We start from the raw sequence: 20,920 nt of genomic DNA, 5'->3' as shown, positions 1-20,920 counted from the left end.
ATTTCTTTTCATAATCAGCAATTCTGTAAAATACTTCAAATGGGATTGAATCTTTCACACTGCTTTTAAAATTTTGACAATGAGCTAAGATACAACAGGAGACCATAACCATGTTAAACCTCCCCCCCCCCCCCCCCCCCCCCCCCGCTGGAGAAACATGCTGTGGCTTGTTTGCCTGCAAATGGATAGGGCCAATGTTAATCAGTGCTATTAGTTTCACCTGTTCTTCCTGTACAAGAGTTGAAATGCATTTACAAAATATTCACTTACGTGCTTTGGAAGAGGGAAAAAAGTATAGTTTGGTCATTAAAAAATAGAGACACGTTTTTAAATGAGTAATTAGATTTACTAGAAAAATATTTGTACCGATTTTTTTGTAGAATATTTGTAGGCCTATTTACGTGTACAGATATAGGAAGTAGCAGAAGTATTCCTTTAACAAAAAATAAAGAATAAATGAATATTACCAGAAGCACGTGGGATTTGGCATAAAAACGTGTAAAAATGTGCATCATTGCAAGTACATTTCAAAATAAAAGTGAAATAATTTTAATGAAATGCAAGCTGGCTGTGCTGTGAATCATGAATGCCACAAGATAACTTGGCATAAACAAAATAATTACTTCAGAGCCATACTGCGCTCTGATTCCAACTCACCTCAGAAACTCAGAGTTTGGCCCGCTACGGCTTCGCCATGTCACGAGAACACCGACATACAACAGGTACAGTACGCCACCTAGCGTTGGCTGTACAGACCAGCAAGCCGAGAGCGCGCCTCGCGTACTCTAATCTGTCAGAGCTATGCGCGTGCACTAGGCTCCCGCGCGCGCTGGAAAGTAAAGAAAAAAAATCTGGTCATCAGGAAACACATACCAACAGCTTCAGGTCAGCCCTACACGTAGCCGTTGATGGGCTGTTTCAGTGCGCGTCCACGCCTCAGGTCTGGAGATGTCGGTGCCGTCTCCGCGCTCCCGCTGGCGGAAAGAAACCCGTTCTGAAGCTGGAGTGGACAAAAAGGACAAAATGTTTAGGTGAGTCTCTGAAAACAAAGTTTGTTCGCTTGAATAAAGTATAAAAGTGGTGTTAGGAAGTAGTTTTGTAAGTTTTCTACTGAGCTAACAAAGTTGGAAAAGTTTAAATAGTCTATGTGTGTGCGTGCGCTTTGATGCGCGTGTTTTCATTGTTCTCTTGGTCAAAAAATAATAACCCGAAAAAGCTGTAAAATGTAGTTAAGCAATAATTCATGAAATCGTGTGTCATGTCATATCGAGACATAATAACAGCTTATTTATTTAGCCCTAAATTCAATGTTAATTAACTTCTATGTGTTATTATTAAATTATTATAGTGTCTGTTATTTGTTTCAATTAGTCTTTTAACCACATATGGTCACATGATGGATATTTATGCCTGTGGATTGATTTTATTGATATACATGAGGTATAAGGTACTGACATTTCATTTGTAGCACACTTCTGAAATAGTTTAAACACAAATATTTAAGTGCAAGTTGCACCAATAATCCATTATTTGTACAAATCCTGTGTATATTCTCAATTATAATGAAGCAAAATGTGCAGTTTAACATCTAAATGATTATTTATATTAATGTTGTTCTTTTCTGTTCACATATTTGTTTTCATGTGTACTCAAGTCAAACAAAAAACAGGAAATTAGAGCCCAATTTTTTTGTTTTCTTTATCCTTATACATCAGTTTTCTCTACATTAACATAGCTCTGGTCACTCTCTATATATATATATTATTTTTTTCCTCTCAGTAGCAAGCTTCACAGAAAAAAAAGTCAGAAAAGCTCTCAGGCAGGAGAAAGCTCGGTATGATACGGCAAGTGTAACACAAATTAATCTGATTAAAGAATTACAGCATTCCATGGCAGAATCTCACATAATTATCCGGACAATAATGCAGGTTTACCATGTTGTAATGTGGGAAATTTACCCACCCTGTGGTTAAATTGCATTAATAACAGCTTCTTAAACCATATCGCTGCTTTTTAAGTGTCATGCCTAATTATAGATTAATAATGCTCTACATAGAGAGTTGTACGCATTGACAGCTTTGGTTAGTTTGCAGGAACACACAGAGTGACCAGAAGGAGTTAATGAGTGACTAGACTGCTGGGCAGAGGGCAGGTATTGTCTACATTTTGAGAGAGAAGCTAAAGGTGTAGATAATCCAAATAAAATGAAAACAGATGTTAATAAGAGGTCAGAATGTGTTTTGCTCTTGTGGTCGAAAGAATGGTTCTTATATAGTTTTTTTCTTATTCAAAGTAACTATAAACATCTGTGCAGTGAAGTGTTCCCATTATGTTAAATGCTGTAAAAAAAAAGAGAAAGGGCTCTTTAAGCAGACTAATCAGTGTTGATCTTGCCTCCACAAAGATTACATGTCTGACAGAAACATCCTTAAAGTCTGGTGATAATGTCACTCTTTTCTAGTTGCAGCCAATCAGACTGAAACTAGCAATTACTCTCTCCTCAACAGATGAACAGCCATCTGTAATTTGAGCTCGGACAATCAGTCGACCCCTGATTGGTCTCTTTTTCCTCCTGAGGAGTTGCTGCCATCAGCCACTTGTGGGAGACAGAATCACCATGGAGACGGTGGTGATCGTGGCTATTGGGGTGTTGGCCACCATTTTCCTGGCCTCCTTCATTGCCCTGGTGATGGTGTGTAGACACCGCTACTGCCACCCTCATGACCTGCTGCACCACTTCGACTCCAAGTCAGTGAATCATTGCAAAGTCTCAAAATCCCTTTTAATTTCTGACTGACTTACAGGAGAATCACAGAACTTCTGTTAGAATTTAGGGGTTTAAAAGTCACATCTGTAGCATGTTGTGGCAGTATGATAATTCCGAAGTTTCTCCTTATCCTTCACAGCGAAAAACTTCTGGAGTCAAACTTGGCTTCTGGGTGGAGTTTGGTCTTCTTGTGCGGCCAAAGTCAAATAACATGTATGACCGGTTAACTGGTGATTCGGAATTGGCTGTGGGTGTTAGTGAGGGTGTGCCTTACCACTCACCTAAAGTTAGCTAAAGATTATTAATGTGAAAATCTATCAGGAATCCATCCGGGTCTTTATATAATCAAGAAAGTAGCATCAGATAACCATGGGATAAAGTCACCAATCCATCACAGGGCCAATGCAGAGAGACAAACAACCACTCATGCTCACAGTTATTTCTAGGAAGACTTTAGACCAATTAACATGCATGCCTTTGGATGGTGGGAGGAACCCAGAGTACCCTTATTACTCAAATCAAAACATACATGGGAGAATCATGGAAACTGTACACAGAAAGGCCACTTTTCAAACCTCAATATTTGACCCATATTATTTTATTATTGTTAAATTACTACTAGCTGCAGAAACAGCAGGTCCACAAACTTTAAAGGTGCAGCGTGTAACAAAATCAAAGGTCACTGACAGAAAAAACTAGCATTAAAAGCTGTGTTTCTATTGGTATCTAACGTCTTTACTAAAATAACAGTTGTGTTTTTATTCTCAGAATGAGTCATGTATGTCTACTTGCTGTGGGTCCAAATAGATGGCAGCTGCCATATTTGTGTCACCATTTTTACTATGGTGTCTCTGTATGGACAAATAACTGTGTGTGACGTGAGAACCCGCTAAGCTTTAAAACTGCTGCACCAGCTTTGTTTGATAGGTACTAGAGCACTGATTGGGTTAAGTAACACCTTAAAAGGCAAACAGAAGAAGACAGTACGCATATACACAATTTTGAAGTAGTTACCTGTAGCACAGTGTGGCTGCACCTGAGGCCACTGGATCCACTTGGAGATGAAAACATTTAAATCTGGAAGAACTTTGGCCACTGACGACCACCATCCATCTATAACTCTGCTTGTTTTAGTAACTCATTTTACCACTAGATGTCATAAATCTTACGTGCTGTATCTTTAAGGGAAGAGATCACTAAAGTGTGATTCAGACTAAACAATTAGACTTTTGACTGTTTTCCTAAAAACTCAGAACCTAATAAATACCTGATGATGGACCATTTATATGTTTAGTGTAGCTTGGATAAATCCATGAGGTATCTTGGCTCAACTTGCCAGATTTCTGTGGTTGAATGGCTTAATCACAACTCCATATGAATCCATGAATTACACTAAACAAAAATCTAAAGATTGAGTAGTGTCTTTTCTGCCTTATATTTGAGGGTTTAAAAAGAAAAACACCTGCACAACTATTTTCCTACCCTGCAAGTTTATGGGCCAGCCATGTCTTTTGTAAAACTGACTCCTGGAGTTTCTGTTTAACTTTTGCATCATTTAATCTACTCTTAATTTTCTTAATAAGATTCGAGGGAAACCAATAGGTAAGCTACAGATTGCTTTAGTACTTCCTGTGATTAGTAAATCATGCCTCATGCTTAACTCTTCCAGTGAAGGGAATGAGGCTAGAGATGGGTGAGCTGCGCCTTCAACATGTAAAGAAAAAGAATTTGACATGAAGAATTTCACTAGATGTGATTTACATCTGAAGACATTTAGGAGTACTAGCCCTGACTTAAAAAAAGTGAAAATACCCACAATACACAACTATCTAGCTTCATAACTGTAAGGCCAAACTGAACCCTGGAATTGCCTCTGAACTTTATTAACCAGGCAAGAGTGAGATCTGAAAAGCTTTACCAAATGTGAGATTTTCCTTTTACCTAATCATAAACTACCCGGCTAATCCTCTAAAAATGGCTGAGGTCACAGGCTGCATCCATTTTAATAATAGTAGTAGGTCAACTGGTCTCTTCCATTAATGTGTTGTAAATTTAAAAAAATAAATAAATAAAAAACGTTTTGTTTTTTTAATATATAACAAATATTACCTAAATACAGGGGCTTAGGCAAGGAGCACTCAAACATTTATAAAATAAGATTTTAAGTAACTTAAGCTGTCTCTTTGCTTAGCTTTTAGTCATAGTTTGTCACAGAATGCTGTCCAGCAAAAAGAAGGGGCTTTTTGTTTGAGCCAGGAGAGTTTTTACCATGAAGTTTTTTTGTCATAGTGGCGATATGAGGAGATTTGGAAGTAATACCAATCTTTAAAATAACTTCCCATCATTCCCAGGTTCCAGATATCTGTCGAGGTTTTAGGTCTTCATTCAGCCACCCTTACTCTTCTTCTGTTGTGCAGACCCACAGTGGATCTGATTGGAGCCATGGAAACCCAGAGTGAACAGTCAGAGCTGGAGCTGGATGATGTGGTCATTACTAACCCTCACATTGAAGCCATCCTGGAGAATGAGGACTGGATAGAAGATGCCTCGTATGTTGATCTGCTTTACAATGAATTAGATCTTTCATTCGTGTGTGATTATGTTGTGGTATGTTGTGAATTTTAACTTTGAATGTCCCCCCCAACAGTGGTTTGGTGTCTCACTGCATCTCTATCCTGAAGGTAACAGTTTATACCGCCCTCTTTTTGAGAAATTTACTGTAAGGATAGTTAATTTATCCGTGTTTGTTTCAGATTGATTTTCTTATTATGGTCCTTCTGAATATTGTTTCTATGGCGTGGGAAAAAAAAGCGTATATTAGATATATTTATGTAAGTCACTCTCAGGTATCAGTGAGCTAAACCACCATCAACAAGTTCTTTATCTCATAAAGAATCTATTATTTGTAAGAAAACAATTATACTGCTTGTGTCCATACATGGTGAGAATTTACTGGCCTGACTGACTGATTACTGCAACAACCACTTTCACAAACAGATTTGCCATACTTTGACTGAAAAGCTGGTTGCCATGACGATGGGCTCAGGAGCAAAAGTCAAAGCACCGGCCAGCTTAAGTGACATCATCACAGTGGCCAAGCGCATCAGCCCGAGGTAACACAGCATTCATGCAATTAAACAAGACTTCTCATCATCACATCTGAGAAAGACTGATCGGCTTCCTGACTGTCCGTCTCACAGGGTGGACGATGTGGTTAGATCCATGTACCCTCCTCTGGATCCAATCCTCCTGGACGCCAGGTAATCACATCTGACTTTGATCACTCCTTGCAAAGACTTTTAAACTCCATGGATTAGAACAGTGACCATATGATCTAAATTACCCATGACGCTGGAGATACACAGATGATACAGAGTGGAACAGAAATGCTCCAGTGTCAAAGAAAAAATGGTTGCCTTTAAGAAAAGAAATTGGTGTTGAATTCAATCCAGTGCAATCCTTTGCAATCATGTGCAACCTCTATCTGTTAAACCCAATATACCATTTCAAAATCTGTCTATTCATACTTTCAAAAGCTATCTTTTTATAAATAAGTGTTTTTTTATCAAGCAGTTAAATCAATTTATCTTTTTTCCTTTTTCAGGGCCACTGCTCTGCTCCTTTCAGTCAGCCACCTGGTGCTGGTAACCCGCAACGCCTGTCACATGTCCGGCAGCATGGACTGGATCGACCAGTCGCTCCATGCTGCAGAAGATCACATGGTGGTTTTACGCGAAGCGGCGCTGGCCTCTGAACCAGAACGAAGCATACCTGGAGCTGATGGTCAGAGAGAACAGGCCATTTAAAGCAAAACAGACAGCTACAGCAGTGAATTTGAAAATTCTATAGGCAACTTTTCAAGTTTTACATTCAGTTTACAATAATAACCTTCCTGAGCAGTGAACAGGCTCTGCTGACAGAAGCCAAGACTTGACAGTGTCTCTTATTTTCACATCTCACATTAAGAAGACAGCAAGCTATATATGCACCCAGAAGTACAGCCGACTACCTTGCACACTACAGCTATGTAGTAATATTTGTAAAATAGATGTCTTACATTTACATAAAGTGTTTTTTGTATGTAGTTTTATGCAGATAGTTTATAAGCTAAAGGTATTTAGAAACATTTCCCCAAGTCTGCCATTACCTAGTGGTGGGCCTAAATCCAATCTAACCAGCACTGCACAGTCACAAGGAGGCTTTAGTCAGCTAATCCATTTTGAGGAAAATAACATCCATTAGCCAGTGAACCAGAAGGTGCTCCTACTTAGTGGACCAATACAAGACTAGCATGTCTTATTTACAATAATCGAGGTCAATGTGACCTCAGGATGCTGGGAAAACATCCCTTTGATACTCTCATATTGGTAGAAATCTTTAGAAGACAATAAGGTACTTTTGATCATATTAGCATTTGATTTTTTATTTATTCCCTCCCACCCCACCATTTTAACCAATTGAGCAGTGCCATTTAGAAAACATGGTGTTTTTCTTTTGAAGGTTTCAGCCACCCAGCAGCATGTTTTAGACATGGCATTGTTGGTAAAAAGCTTAACACCCATATCTTCATATTTAATTGATTGACAATTTAAAAAATTGGGCTAATATTTGTAATTCCCAGTCAATTAATCTTAAACAATTTGATAACCTTTAGAATTTTCACCATCTCCATGAAGTTCAAAAATGGTCTCAACAACTTGGACTTCCATGAAATTGGTACCAATGTTCATATTTACAAAAGTACACAAACATGAAAAGTTTATAAAGTTTTGATGAATTAACTAATTACCAATGTTGTCAATATGTAATTTACTTGCTTTATAAACCATTGAAATAAACACGAACTATGTTTCCTATTTAGTGCTATTTGGCAAATATTTGACCTGCTAAATATTAGTATGGACATTGTGGGAATGTTAGCATGCTAATGTTAGCATATGTCTTGTGTGGCTGCTCTTGTTTCTTCTGTAAAATTTCAAAACAGTCATTACTAGAAAAGCAGGTTGAAAAACATGAGGAAAAATTGTGAAGATTGTCATTAAATTAAGCTGTAGCTGCTGTTTTGTCTCTTTACCATAAATAAGGAAATACCTTGTAGCTTCATTGGATAAGTGAGTATTACTTTTACCTATTAAGTTTTGATGCAGTATTCTGAGCCTGTCTGTTTATTGATGTTTTATGTTGTTTTGAGAAGTGCGTTGATTGAGGTGAGGCAGAATTAGCGTGTTGTTTTGGAGTTGCTGGGATGTTATTAGAGCATGTCTACCAGCTCATTCATGCATAGCTAATTGAGAATCCCTAAGGAGTCCAAATAAGGCAACACCCACAGACACTGCATACTGGCCTCGACTACCGTACACATGGCACAAAGCTTAGTGCAAACAAGCCTGACAGACAAATTGACATGTGTGCAATGGATGACACGACATTGTAAAATAGACATTTTGATGACAATCATGAAGTAAGAAAGAAAATTAGCCGTTTGGTTGGTCAGATCTTAGCAAACTTGCAACTCTGAGCACAAACAAGATGTCAATCAAGGAGAAAATCATTTAAAAACTTAGCCTTCTGTTTTTGTCTTGTTTACATCGTTTATTAGCACTGATGTTCTCTTTAAGCACCCATTTTTCTTTCTTTTACAATGTTTTGTTAATGTTATGTTTTCACTTACATCTTTTTCTTTCACTGACTTGTACAGACACAATTATGTCTCATAGGAAAATGTCTTTGTGTATTTGCATTAAACCATGTTCCAAAGAGAATTCCATGTCCAATAAAAAGTTCACACACTCATACTAATTTTGACATAAATGAGTTTTTCTTCCTTTTTTTTTCTTTTTATTAGATGTGTGCAGTCCTTTGTGCAATAACATGGCACAAATTTTCCAGCATTATCTTCCTTTCTCAGCAAAGGAAGAAGCCCCAGGTACTGGAGAATCAGTCAGCCTCCACTTGATCTGGATGTCTAACAAAATAGCCCTTTGCTTTTCTTCAGATCAATTTGCTTCCAGCTTGGGAGGGAGGCGTACTCATCTCTCCTCATTTCCAAAACAGTCTGAAACAGAATTTTAGTGATTTATTTATGAAGGAAACCAAACTATATATGGAAAATGATAGTATTGATATCTGAGTAAACTCTAAAAACATCAGGGAGATGTAAGTTCTGGTAAATACTGCAGCCTGCTGGTTGAAAGACCCCACTACATGTCTGCTGCCCTTCCATCAGTTTACCTGAAAGTCCTGGTCAGACAGGTAGATCTCCAGTTGTTGGGGATCCACTCCTTCAGGTAAAGGGCTCCGCAGCAGTTCTTCCAGAGGGTACTGGGTTTTCATGAGCTGGGCCAGGGCGTCCTGCACCAAGGTCAGCTTCATTTGCCCTTGATCACCCTGACACACACACAAACACCGAACATGCAGTAAGAGGAGGAAATGGCTTGTGATAGACAGCAGAGAAAAATGGACAGGTGGCAACTCATATCAGATGTGTACACTGGAGATTTCTACTGTGCCTGGAGAGGTGCACAATTATGACAAAATACTAGTAATAATGCTCAAAATTAAAGCAGCAGTGGCAGGAGGATTTTAAGAATAATCCGAAAAGTTTGGCTCATGGTTACTTTAGAAGTTTTCCTGATTCTTGTTTGCAGAAACCTTCACACTTGACCAGGCTGGATGGGGTATATGATATCCATGATGATATTTTTAGTTTATTTCTATATGCTTTACTGGGTTTAGGTCTAGAGGTATTCTGGGTCACTCCAGAGTATTCAAACGGTTTTCTTAAAGGCATTTTTTTTGCTCCCCAGGTGGTATGTTAACACTTTGATAAATAATAACAGTGTTTCATTAAATTAGATGCAACTATATAATGCAAAGCCTAATTTACTCTTTTTTCCATGGTCTGAGGAATGCTTTTGGTCTGGATCTTTGGAGCTTCGTTGTACCAATTAATGATTGTTGGGATAAAAATAAAAACTCGAACAAGCAGAAGAATATTTCCTCTGAAGCTCTGAGTCACAAAATGCTCTTCATGTGCTGCAGCCCTCACACACACACACACACACACACACACACATACATATATGCAACACAATAGCTAACCTGCTTTTTGGATGGAAAAATTGATTATATAACTGTGTGTGTTTGCACCTGTGTGTGAGGGCCGAGGCTCCTCTCCCAGCGGGGGAAGATATTAGTGAAGGTGAGAGGTTCCAACCCCTCAAAGATGAGGTAGGCCTGTGGTGGCCTTCTTGGGTTTATTTCTAAGAAACAGACAAAAAAAACTTTTTTAAAAACTCAAACTGCTGCAATATCATAATTTTTGAGCAATCAGAGCATGAATCTTTGCCCTGACCTTTGCAGTACTGCAACGCTGTCTGCATGGCGCACTTTCTCTCATTATGCCAGCGGCTCCAGGCCGAAGCTGAGCTCTCTGTCTGCTCAGGCTGACCTCTCTGCCACAGGTAGACCTCCAGTCGGTTGTCAAGCAGAAATAAGGCTGATGACAGAAGTTAGAAATTGGACAATAAATTTGAATTAGATTCAGCTAGGTTTTTTTTATGCTCTGTGGGATGTTCAAGATTTGGCCACTATGGAAGAAATATACAGCAATGAAAATTAATTTTAGATTGCCAAGTGAAGTCCTTTTGTGACATAGAAGCCTTCAAATGATTTTCATTTTATATATTTAATCATAGTTCAGAATATCATACTTGTTCATGAGATGGTAGCTGAAGCATTTCCATGACAGCAAAGCAAATCTAACTGACAAATGAAGGCCATGAAAATGTAAGTACAAGGGCTGGAAATTTTCCAGATTATGGATCTTTTACCAACTGACATTTTGAAGATGAATAGTTCGATTTCATACTCAGATTTTTGGAATTTGAAAATTATTTATAGGAAAAGACTTAAATTGTTTAAATTGTAGTTTTTCATAAGGTAAACTTCAATTTTGAGATTTTAGAAATTGAATATAAAAAGAGAAAACGAAGACACTTTTCTTTGTATTTTCACCTGGTTGTGATACAGAGTACAGGCTCTCCTGGATGAAGGGCATTGCCATCACGAGCCCCGGCAGTCGAGTCGGACTTTGGAGCTCCTCGGCCTGAAATGTGCCGGATGTGGCACTCAGGTGGAAGAGGCGAGGTGTAAAGTTATACTTTCCTGGGTCTGTCAGAAAATAAAAGTTTTGCCCTTTACTGTAGTTTTGAACAGCAGTGAGGTTTAAAACAACAGCGTGTGTGTGTGTCATGTTGTACCTTGTAGCATGCAGTCATAAGCCTTCCTGTCCATCTGCCCCAAAGCTGTCCAGAAATCTGCAGGCTCTGAACCTTCCTCCACTAAATGTACCTTCACAGGGCTGCTTTTGCTGAGACCCAGTTCTGGTGAACACCTGACAAACACACATATAGCATAAAAATAGAAAATTACAAACTTAAACTGGACTCCATGAGAATAGCATGCAGAATGTGTGTTTCTTACACTTCAGAGAGACGCTCCACTGCCCTCTTGCCGACTTCTCTGGTGGTGCTGTGAGCTTTACAACCAGTCCAGAGATACAGCACCCCCTGCTGGCTGTTTAGCAGAACAACAGAGCCCCGCGACCTCAGACCTGCACAGCAGCAATCTACCTCTAGCAGCAAACCTTCCTCTGGGAGCGCCCCTCGCACACAGAACAGACGCCACTCTGCTGCAAAAACAAACAAAAAACTCTTAAGACAGGAAAAACAGCAACGTGAAAACCTGACCTAAACCTGATTTTACTGCACCTGCATTGGTGGAAGCATCCTCTCGCTTTCCTTTGTGAATGACCAAGCCTCCCTGGAAAAGCTGAAGGAAACATGGGGGTTCCTTTCCCTGAGGTACAACAACCTACAGAAAAAAAACACAAAGGTTGTAAACAACAACAGTTCTACAGAAATGTCACCACATAGGACAGTCTTCTATTAAAACCTTACCTGTGATTCCTCTTGGTTGTTCATGCCGATGGACAGGAAAACTGCTGTGTCCCGTCCACTGACGCTGGACCGCCGGCCTCGCCACAAGAAGAAGGCGGTGTTTTCCTTTGATCCAGAGGTTATCCCAAACTCATCTGAGCTGTTGATGTGATCTAAAACAGTGTGTTAATTAGATTATTAAAACAAACATTTATAGTGTTTATGTCAGAAGTAAAAATTCACTTGCCAACAGTGTTGATGTTGTAGGTCCAGCGAATAACGTAGGAATCTCCTTCGTGAAGCTGTCCGCTGCTCTCCACTGGGATTTCACTGTCGTCAAACTCCTGGACATGCCAGGTATCCACAGCAACGGTTCTCAGCTCCATCTGATGACCCCCGTCCAGCATGACGACACCATGCCCTCTCTGGACATTGACTCCTGCCAGCACAGTGTGGACAGAACTGTGCCCCTCCATCGACTCACCCAACACCAAAGCTTTGGTGTCACAGGGACTCAGGAGGTCTGACGGTGGAGATTCAGGCTGGGGCAGCTGAACAGGCATCGACTGTGAGGAGGGACAGCATAGTCTGAGTTTGGAGAAATGTTAGTCAAGTTTTTGGCTCTTCATGATGAATTTTCCTTCTGAAATTGTCAAATTTTCTGATGTTCTTATGTTTGAGAATGAACTCAAGTCCAGACTTTCCCTCAGTGAAGTAACTGTACAGGTATTGGTTTAGCTTTGAATATCATGTATGGAGCATTGCGGCTCTGAACCATTGAACTGTGAGATTAACCTGAGTCTCATCCCTCAGTGAAGCATCCTCCTCTGCGTCTCCAGCTCCGCTCACCCAGTCCTGGAACTTTTCCCTGAACAGAGTTGTCTCATTGTGCTGAGAGACCATAGCGAGCAGAGCCCAGCTGGGACGACCTTCCCCCCTCCTGAGAAAGATATATGAAACCAATCTGAGTGCGACTATGAAACTAACAGTATCTAGAACAGAAAATAGTCCGACACAAACTTCTGACTTTAGATAAACCTTGAGTCTGACGTTTCCATCTGACTCAAGGACCTTGTTTAGTTTTTCCTTCTTTTTTTTTCTGTGCATGAACTTTTAACTCTAAATGCAGAAGCAGCCTGCTGCATCAGTTTCTGTACTGATTTCTACGGCAAAGTCCTGTTGGTTTTAAATGCAGTGCCGCAAAATTAATCCTGATATTCTGAATCTTTCAGTGATATTATGTGGAGTAAATGACAGCAAATGGAGAAACTCTGACGTTCTCACACTGTTTAATAATTTAAACGGCTTTTCCTGCTCATCATTTTCACTTCTGAAAGACTCATTTTCCTGATGCACTATTCCAGTAATGGCACTGACTGCTGCCATTATAGGTTACTGTGCAACAATAATAGACTGATGGAAAAAAATGATGATTTTTCTCTTACTTTGCAAAGTGAATTATATTTTATTATCTCAGAATCTATATCTAATTGCACAATAGGTCCTAAAAATCAATTACCATCATGCAAGACATAATTAAGAACTACTGCCCAATAGCTGAAGAAGAAAGCAGAGGAATTTGTTAATATACATGTACTTCTGAGAAATAGAGTATGATACTTATTATGTAATGTAGCAACAGGCAACAGCACCCTAAGTGACCTGCTAATAGATACAAACATGAAAAGGTAAAACTGATCTGGGATGAAATGTAATAAACATCTATGTAGCTTCTCCTCGATGTAAATCACTGATGAAGAACAAACAATTCAGTGCGACACCAGATTTGCTCGATTCCTTCACAGGTAATTTAGCCAAAAATATACAATATATGCAATTTGTAGCAACATAGGACTTTTCAGGTGGCTGCAATCTCCAACTGCCCCACTAGATGTCAGTAATTGTCAATACACTGCTCCTTTCAACAGTTTTTTATGGCCAATATCAACTTTTTTAAATTATTGTTGACACTATGAAATTAATTTTTTTTTCCCAAAAAAATGGTTTGAATTATTTTTTCAAATTTATACTTGTATACTTGCTATTACTTTATTCATTCACTGCAATTTTTCAACATTTTGGAGCCCTTGTTGTAAAAAGACAGGAGGTAAAAATGTACCTTTGAAGCTTGCATCTTAATAAAAACCAATGCTCTGTTTTGTTTTAGACAATTTTTCTAATGAAGCTCTTACAGCAACACTACATAACTTTCTGATTGAAAGCTTGGCGCTTCTGACTCATTTGGATGGCACACTGACATTCATTATGTACATTCCTGGAGTCATCATTGCCCTGCAGCATTTCAAGGGAGAGAAAATACACTTCATAAATTTTTTCACAGCCCGGGTCGTTATGTGATAGCTGTGTTTGGCTATATGGGATTCATCATATGCCAGCAAATGAATTTTAACACACTTGCCATTTTAAACATGCACAATAATATAGTGATAAATATATACACTGATATTTTAGACCATACTGTACAGTCATCTTTGAGGTAATGGCTTAAAATCAGAGACAGATCAAGATGTTCACAGTTTGCTCTTTTGGATAAATGGAGAGAAAATCTCTGCAAGTTTAAAACATCTAATAGACTCTTAGACGCGACACAAGCAGAAGAATGGCAACCGTTTTGATAATAGATGAGTGAGAATCCCATCTCTGAAACACTAGGTTGCCCACATACTTTCAGCTTTTTGGTAGTTCATGCTTTGTAACTACTCTTTGCCATTTCTGTTGACTTTTTTTAACATCTGTCTTTGCCAGCTGCAGTATGTCAGTGCATGCAGTGATTTACAGCATGTGAAAACACTGCTGTCTGCTGGGGTTTCTGATACACAGGGTAGAATAACAGGATGTTTGATCAGTCTCTAGAGACCTACAGTGAATTATAGTGTTGATACATGCTGCATCCAGGTATTTACACAGCTGTATGTGGTGAGGAGAAGCAGCTACTTATTGGTATTAGGTGGGATTTAGTGTCTGGTGTTACTTTTCACTGTGAAGTCTAGATTATTATACTGCGGTGTGGACGTACAGCTGAATGCTGGGGTTACACTGAGTGGGATCCAGTGGGTTGATTTGACAATTTCTGTAGTCATAAGCTCCGGCCCACAGTTGGTGAGTAAGCTGGAGAGCAACATTCCTCCTCCTGAGGGAAACATCCTGACCATGCCATAGGTACACCTCACTGCCAAAATCAAACACCAGGGCCTGGAAACAAAAATGTGAGACATAAATTTTTTTATCAACACAAACTGTAGAAGCAGCACACGGTTCATAAGAAATGATCAGGCAACAGGTGAACTGAGACCTCAGTTGAGCCAAGCAGGGAGGTGCTGGGAGTAGAGGCCCATGCCTCTTCATGAGGCACCAGTCTGTTGTCCACCAGCCTGTACACACAGTTGGACTCCACCACTCCCTGCTCATAGAGCTCGTCCTCCTCTGGTGTACCTGCTCCTGAATGGAGAAGCAAACAAACAAGCATCATCCGGTCTGTATTTACACAGAATAGGCAGATTTATGTTTGTGTTATTACGTTATACCTATGACATGTCCATGTTGTTGTATTAAACAAACTCATAAGCATGGCTCTTGTGCACTACACACATTTTGACATCTCACCTCTGTACTGTGTTCTTCCTCCCAGAAGAGTCCAGAAGTCTGCAGCCACAGTGTTGTCAGAGTTCAGCCCCTCCTCCAGATGGACAACCTGGGAGGCCTGACAGCCAAGATCCCCCTTTCTCTGGATGAAGGATCCCAGCTCAGATGCCTGGAAGACAAGGTTGTATTCCCATTATGAAAGCTGCACACAGGAACTAATTTTTGTAAGAGGGCTTATATGAAAAATGTTTTGTTTTCTTGTTTGTTTAGTTTTTTTTTTTATTTAAGAAATGCTCCGTAAGTTAATGTTAAATAAAATATCACATTCTTCTAAAATGGTCAGGGACAAGGACTGGAGTAAAAAATAAATCAAGGAGGCCTGAAAAAAAATTTGTTTTTCAAGACTCAGTTAAAAGATTACATGATAATCTGGCTACTTGGAAACAAAATGTCAAGAAATGGGAGGTGGATCAGACCTCACAGCATGCCATCATCCTCACTGGTACCTTAGCTCTCTCCTGTTCATTGGCAAGCTCTCCAGTCCAGAGGATGCAATGCTCCGGGGTGACCAGCAGGAAGCAGTCTCCACTGTTCAGTGACTGCGCTGATGGCTCGACCAACCGGACCTGGACATGCTGCCTACCTGTCATCACAGGCTTTTGTTCAAATAAAAACATGAACACTCACTGATAATCACACACAAAAGGAACCAAATCTTTCCTAACCTTTGATGTGAACAAGCATCAGGCTTCTGAATGGAGAATAAGACTTGGTGTTTTCAGCATCTGAGGAAGAGATCGAGTCCTCCGATGTGGCAGGATGTGAATCTGTAGACGAGGAGTTTTTACATGCAAGACAGGAATACACAAGGTAAGGTAGCAGAGGGAGACAAAGAGAAGAAAATAAAGTTAAGAAAAACACACTGACTTTTCTGTGCTTCGCCCCTCTCCTCAGCCGCTGTATTGACTCTTTCACCCATGTAATCCTGCCTGACATCCTCTCTGGCTGCCAGAGCCCTCAGAGGGTTCCTGGAGCCCTGAGTCCGGCGGGATGGACGCACCGCTCGCCTGTGCTCTGCAACCGCTGAGGTCAGTCTGCACACAAATACACAAACATACACACACAAACTAAAGTTACAACTTTCTAGTTCAAACAGATTCCAAAGATTACAGTCTTGTGCAAATCATACCTGATTTTGTTTAGAGTACTTTTCTTTTTTTTTTTTTTTTGCATTAATAGTGAATTAATACGCAGCCCATACATGTCTTTGGTGCTAAGATTTGATCTCAGAGTCTCAAATACCAAAATATTCAAAGCAACACAAAGAAATGTGTAAAGGCATTTCTGCCTTGTTTTGAAGTACCTTAAGCTGGGTTATGCACTTTCCCGGGCCTGAAACTAAGAACTCTGGGAAATGAGATACATAAGTTCACAACTTACTGTTACCACACTGTTTTGCATTATGATCCCACATCAGCCGCTATTAACTAAAGTACAACCCACTTTCAACCATCATCCATAAGTTAAAAAAAAAGAACAAATATGATAAAAGAACGTCCTGGAAGTTTGCAGTCTCTTCAAAAATTCTGATTGTTTAAAAGAACTGGTATAATTTACATTGAACATGGATCAATTTAATAAATTTGTCACACTGAAGTTCTTTAACTATATAAAGAGAAAGCCAATCATTACAGATAAAAAGGAACATTTATATTTTCTTTATGTGAATATTAAAATAGATATAGATATTTTCACCACTGATTTTATTTTATAACACATAAATATGAGAGTTAGTTTCAGCTTGATGGGAAAGGCAGAAAGATCCACTCCTAAAAAATATTTCCTGTTTCTGGGTGAGAATAAATATCATGATCAGTGAGAGACCATCAAATAGCATAACATACATTTTTCTGCATTAAAAACTTTTACTTGTAATGCTTTAAGATATTTTTGAAAATACTTTCATTCTTTTACACGCAGAAAATAATTTTGTCTATGCAATAGTACAGGTCCATTTATGGTGTTGTACTGGTACTTTAAAAGATGCAAGCACCTCTATTACTGGTAAACTTATTCTCAATTTACTGATTAAAAATGTTATTTTATAATAATGTTTTTTTAAATAAACAATTTAGCAACAAAAAGCAATGAAATATGTAAAGAAATTTATATGATTTTATTTAGAACTTGATATCAAATGTCTCCGCTTTAAATACAGATTTGTTGTGGGGTTTAAAAAAAAACCTTAGCATGACGTCACACACCGTCTCTGTGTTGACTTCCAGCCGCGTGTTTACCAGGACGTTCACGTCTCACTCAATACCTTTGACAGCTTTATAGGCTGTTAATATGTTACTGTTCCTGTATTTTGTGTAAATTCCTTATTTACGAGACTAAAGTTTATTTTACCTCTTTTAAAACTCAAATACTCCACAGATACCTCTTGTAACTAACCAGACTTAAAACAAGTGTTCATCTTGTTACATGAACTATATTTAATCATTAGGCCCGAGCACCGAAGGCGGTGCGAAGGCCTGTTGTAATTGCTCCGTTTCTTCCTTATTCTTCTTCTTCTTCTTCTTCTTCTTCTTCTTCTTAAACATTGGAGGCATTTTTGGGGACCTGAACATGCACGAAAACGCGCCTATTTTTGTGTACCCCCCCAAAGGAATGTGAAAAATTTGATATTTTGGGGTGCTTGGGACTGTTCGGGCAAAATTGAATGAGAGCGCCACCTATTTACGATGCCCCGCCACTGCACGTCATCAATCTTTATGAAAATTGCTACAAATATTCTAAATGTTCGGTTGAACAAAAAATCCTCTTGGAGCAACAGCCTAAAACCAACAGGAAGTCGGCCATTTTGGGTCAAAGTCGCCATTTTGGCGTTTTACTGACATTTTCAAAATCTATCTCCTCCTAGAGATTTTATCGTACCGCTACCAAAATAGCTCAGGATGTCCAGAAGGCATGTGTCTTTAAAAGTTATTGAAAGTTTTCTAATAGGAGAAAGGGCATGGAGGGGGTGGGGCCTCAAAGTTTGATGTGTCGCCGTGAAGAACGAAAGTGATATAACTTCCACATAAAACAATGTATCTGAACCAAAATGGCCATGTATGATACCAGTCCCATCCTGAACACATCTACATGTCAATATTTGGGTTATGAATTAGCCACGCCCCCTGGCGACAGGAAGTCCCTGTTTTTACTTGGAGACCCTCTTATCTGACGTTTTGAACACAACCAGGTCCAAACTGGGTCAGACAGCAGAAAACAAGTTGGTGATGATATCCAGTGAAAACTGTTGCTCTATGCTGCAGGGCGAGACCGTGGCGCCATGGCGAACTTTGATAAGACGCCATGACATCATAAATCACTATAAATCCCTCAATTCTGATCCAATCCCCATCAGACTTGCAGGAATTAATCAGGGTCCATCCCTGAACAGATTCATATCACCAATTCCGGTCTAGCCCTAAGCCCCGCCCACTTCCAACAGGAAGTGCTTTTTTTCAGACGCCGGGGTCCATCTCCTCAGGAATAAAACGTACACACTTGAAAGTACTTCACAACAGGTCAAACACTTTCATGATACCACAATAAAAATCTCAAGTTCCTTCGCCAAACGTAACCATGGCGAATAGTGGTCCGACGCCATCAAACAGGAAGTACTTGTGACAAACCCATTGTACTGCTGATCTCCACCCAACTTGGCAGGATGGACCACAGTCAGGCTGGGAACTCAGCCACATTGACATATGCTAGAAAAAGTGCAATATGGCTCTATAGCGCCCCCTACAAATATTAAATTGATTATATCTGCCCACTACATTGAACAATATAGCTGAAATCCAGTATATTGATAGAACTTGGGAGGATGTACAAAAAAGCCTCTTGGACCTATATGATAACTTCAACAGGAAGTCGGCCATTTTGAAAAAAGTGTCATTTTGGGGGTCATTTTTGCATGTTTCTTTGCCTTGCATTTGAACGAACTCCTCCTACAGATTTTATCGTATTTACCTCAAACTCAGCCTGAACACTCCAGAGGCATGTGTGGTCAAAAGTTATTGAAAAATTTCTAATAGGAGGTGGCGTTCAGCGGCGGCTCGTCATCAAGTTTTCATGTTGAGCCATCAAGCACGGAATCCATTATTTCTGAAATACAACACTCATTCTGTACCAAACTGGACAGGTTTCACTTCAGTTCCATGCCAACCACATCTACATGTCCAGATGTTGTCATCTGGACATTGCTCAACGCTGCATGGCAAGACCGTGGCGCCATGACACACTTGGATAAGACGCCATGACATCATTAATCGTATAAATCCCTCAATTTTCATCCAATTAATATGACACTTACACTGATTAATCAGGGGCTGCTCCTGAACAGATACATGTTACTACTTCTGGTCTTGGCCTAAGCCCCGCCCACTTGAAACAGGAAGTGCAATTTTCAGACAGCAGGGTCCCTCTCTTCAGGGATTAACCTCACACACTCTACAGTGCTTCAGATCAGGTCAAACCCTTTAATGGAACTATAGAAAAAAACCTCAAGTTCCGTTGTCAAGCAAAACCATGGCGAATGGCGTCCACCGCCATTAAACAGGAAGTACTTGTAACTGACCCAATGTACTCCTGATCTCCACCAAACTTGACAGGGAGGACAGTGGTCAGACCCTGGAACTGATTCAAGTACACATATGCTGGTTATGTGGCTCTATAGCGCCCCCTATAAATATTTAATCTATCAGCGCCAACCACTGCTTTGAGCGACATGATAAAATGTGGCATATTTATGTAACATGCCAGGACAAACAAAAAAGTTTCTTCATGTCCTGATGTTCTCAACACCATTGCCCCGCCCCCTGGGAACAGGGAGTCCCACCATTTTAACCCTTTATCCTCTGTATAACTAATTCTAACTCATTAATATCATCCTTCATGAACTCATGGTTGAAAATATCACTGACTTCTTATAGCAGCTTGATTAAAATGGCTTCCTGTGATGGTTTAAATCATTCGCCATTATACAGGAAGTGGCACTAACCCTGCTGTCAGTTGACCAATTGAGCTAATATTTTCCTGTTCTCAACAGAGTTCCAACCTGAACATGGTTCTACATTAAAACAACTTTACCACCACCTACTGGCCACGTGGAATTTTCCTGAAATCATGCTCCAGTTTGTGGGAATTCAACACAGTTTGTAAGAAACAAGGTGATGAATGCTTCAGATGTCATGACTGGACAGGCTGAGTTGCAAGTTGATCCTCCCATGAGGAAAATCACCTCTTGATGTAGATAAACTCTGCAAGAATGGGTATATGGCTGTGGGCGAGAGCGGCCGCGCTGCTGGAGGGAGGCTGCTAGGTGATGGGGCGGTGCAATAGGCCGAAGCGGCGCCAGAGGTGCGAGGGCCTCCAACGCTGCTTGCAGCTTTAATTTAGTTTTGTAATTCTAAGAGCTCATCAAAAACTTTAAGGACCAAAATGTTTGATAAAAGGTAAAATGCTTTTCCCAGGCATATAATGTCTTGATTTAAGATATTTTCTCTTACTTTAAACTTCAGTTTTTGCTAATTTTAAACAAAAACGTGGGATAACCAGC

At 39.7% G+C, this 20,920-nt stretch overlaps 2 protein-coding genes across 6 annotated transcripts in view; one reads left to right on the top strand and one right to left on the bottom strand.

Moving 5' to 3' along the window:
* The first annotated feature begins 832 nt into the window (after nucleotides 1-832).
* Nucleotides 833-8,562, top strand: tmem98 (transmembrane protein 98). The gene is made up of 7 exons (XM_041969281.1): nucleotides 833-1,031; nucleotides 2,508-2,748; nucleotides 5,185-5,316; nucleotides 5,415-5,448; nucleotides 5,765-5,880; nucleotides 5,968-6,027; nucleotides 6,372-8,562. Exons 2-7 carry the CDS (start codon nucleotides 2,618-2,620, stop codon nucleotides 6,571-6,573), a joined length of 675 nt encoding a protein of 224 aa, XP_041825215.1. The 5' UTR covers nucleotides 833-1,031; nucleotides 2,508-2,617; the 3' UTR covers nucleotides 6,574-8,562.
* The window catches only part of svilc (supervillin c), a 28,360-nt gene continuing 15,933 nt past the window's right edge, over nucleotides 8,494-20,920 (bottom strand). For 4 of the 5 annotated variants that reach the window (XM_041969237.1, XM_041969254.1, XM_041969263.1 and 1 more), the window contains 17 exons: nucleotides 16,237-16,403; nucleotides 16,035-16,136; nucleotides 15,816-15,952; nucleotides 15,331-15,478; nucleotides 15,020-15,165; nucleotides 14,744-14,919; nucleotides 12,502-12,646; nucleotides 11,954-12,272; nucleotides 11,728-11,879; nucleotides 11,539-11,641; nucleotides 11,252-11,459; nucleotides 11,029-11,162; nucleotides 10,784-10,939; nucleotides 10,122-10,265; nucleotides 9,917-10,029; nucleotides 8,999-9,154; nucleotides 8,494-8,822 (listed from right to left, as the gene is read on the bottom strand). In XM_041969237.1, the coding sequence (XP_041825171.1) occupies nucleotides 8,733-8,822; nucleotides 8,999-9,154; nucleotides 9,917-10,029; nucleotides 10,122-10,265; nucleotides 10,784-10,939; nucleotides 11,029-11,162; nucleotides 11,252-11,459; nucleotides 11,539-11,641; nucleotides 11,728-11,879; nucleotides 11,954-12,272; nucleotides 12,502-12,646; nucleotides 14,744-14,919; nucleotides 15,020-15,165; nucleotides 15,331-15,478; nucleotides 15,816-15,952; nucleotides 16,035-16,136; nucleotides 16,237-16,403 (2,596 nt within the window). In that variant the 3' untranslated portion in view covers nucleotides 8,494-8,732. The remainder of the gene's footprint in view (nucleotides 8,823-8,998; nucleotides 9,155-9,916; nucleotides 10,030-10,121; nucleotides 10,266-10,783; nucleotides 10,940-11,028; nucleotides 11,163-11,251; nucleotides 11,460-11,538; nucleotides 11,642-11,727; nucleotides 11,880-11,953; nucleotides 12,273-12,501; nucleotides 12,647-14,743; nucleotides 14,920-15,019; nucleotides 15,166-15,330; nucleotides 15,479-15,815; nucleotides 15,953-16,034; nucleotides 16,137-16,236; nucleotides 16,404-20,920) is intronic. The other variant, XM_041969246.1, reaches the window with a different exon arrangement.

Source organism: Melanotaenia boesemani, chromosome 2, assembly GCF_017639745.1.
Source record: "Melanotaenia boesemani isolate fMelBoe1 chromosome 2, fMelBoe1.pri, whole genome shotgun sequence".
NCBI lineage: Eukaryota > Metazoa > Chordata > Actinopteri > Atheriniformes > Melanotaeniidae > Melanotaenia > Melanotaenia boesemani.
Note: the sequence above shows the minus strand (reverse complement) of the source record. Positions and strands in the feature narration are given on the sequence as shown.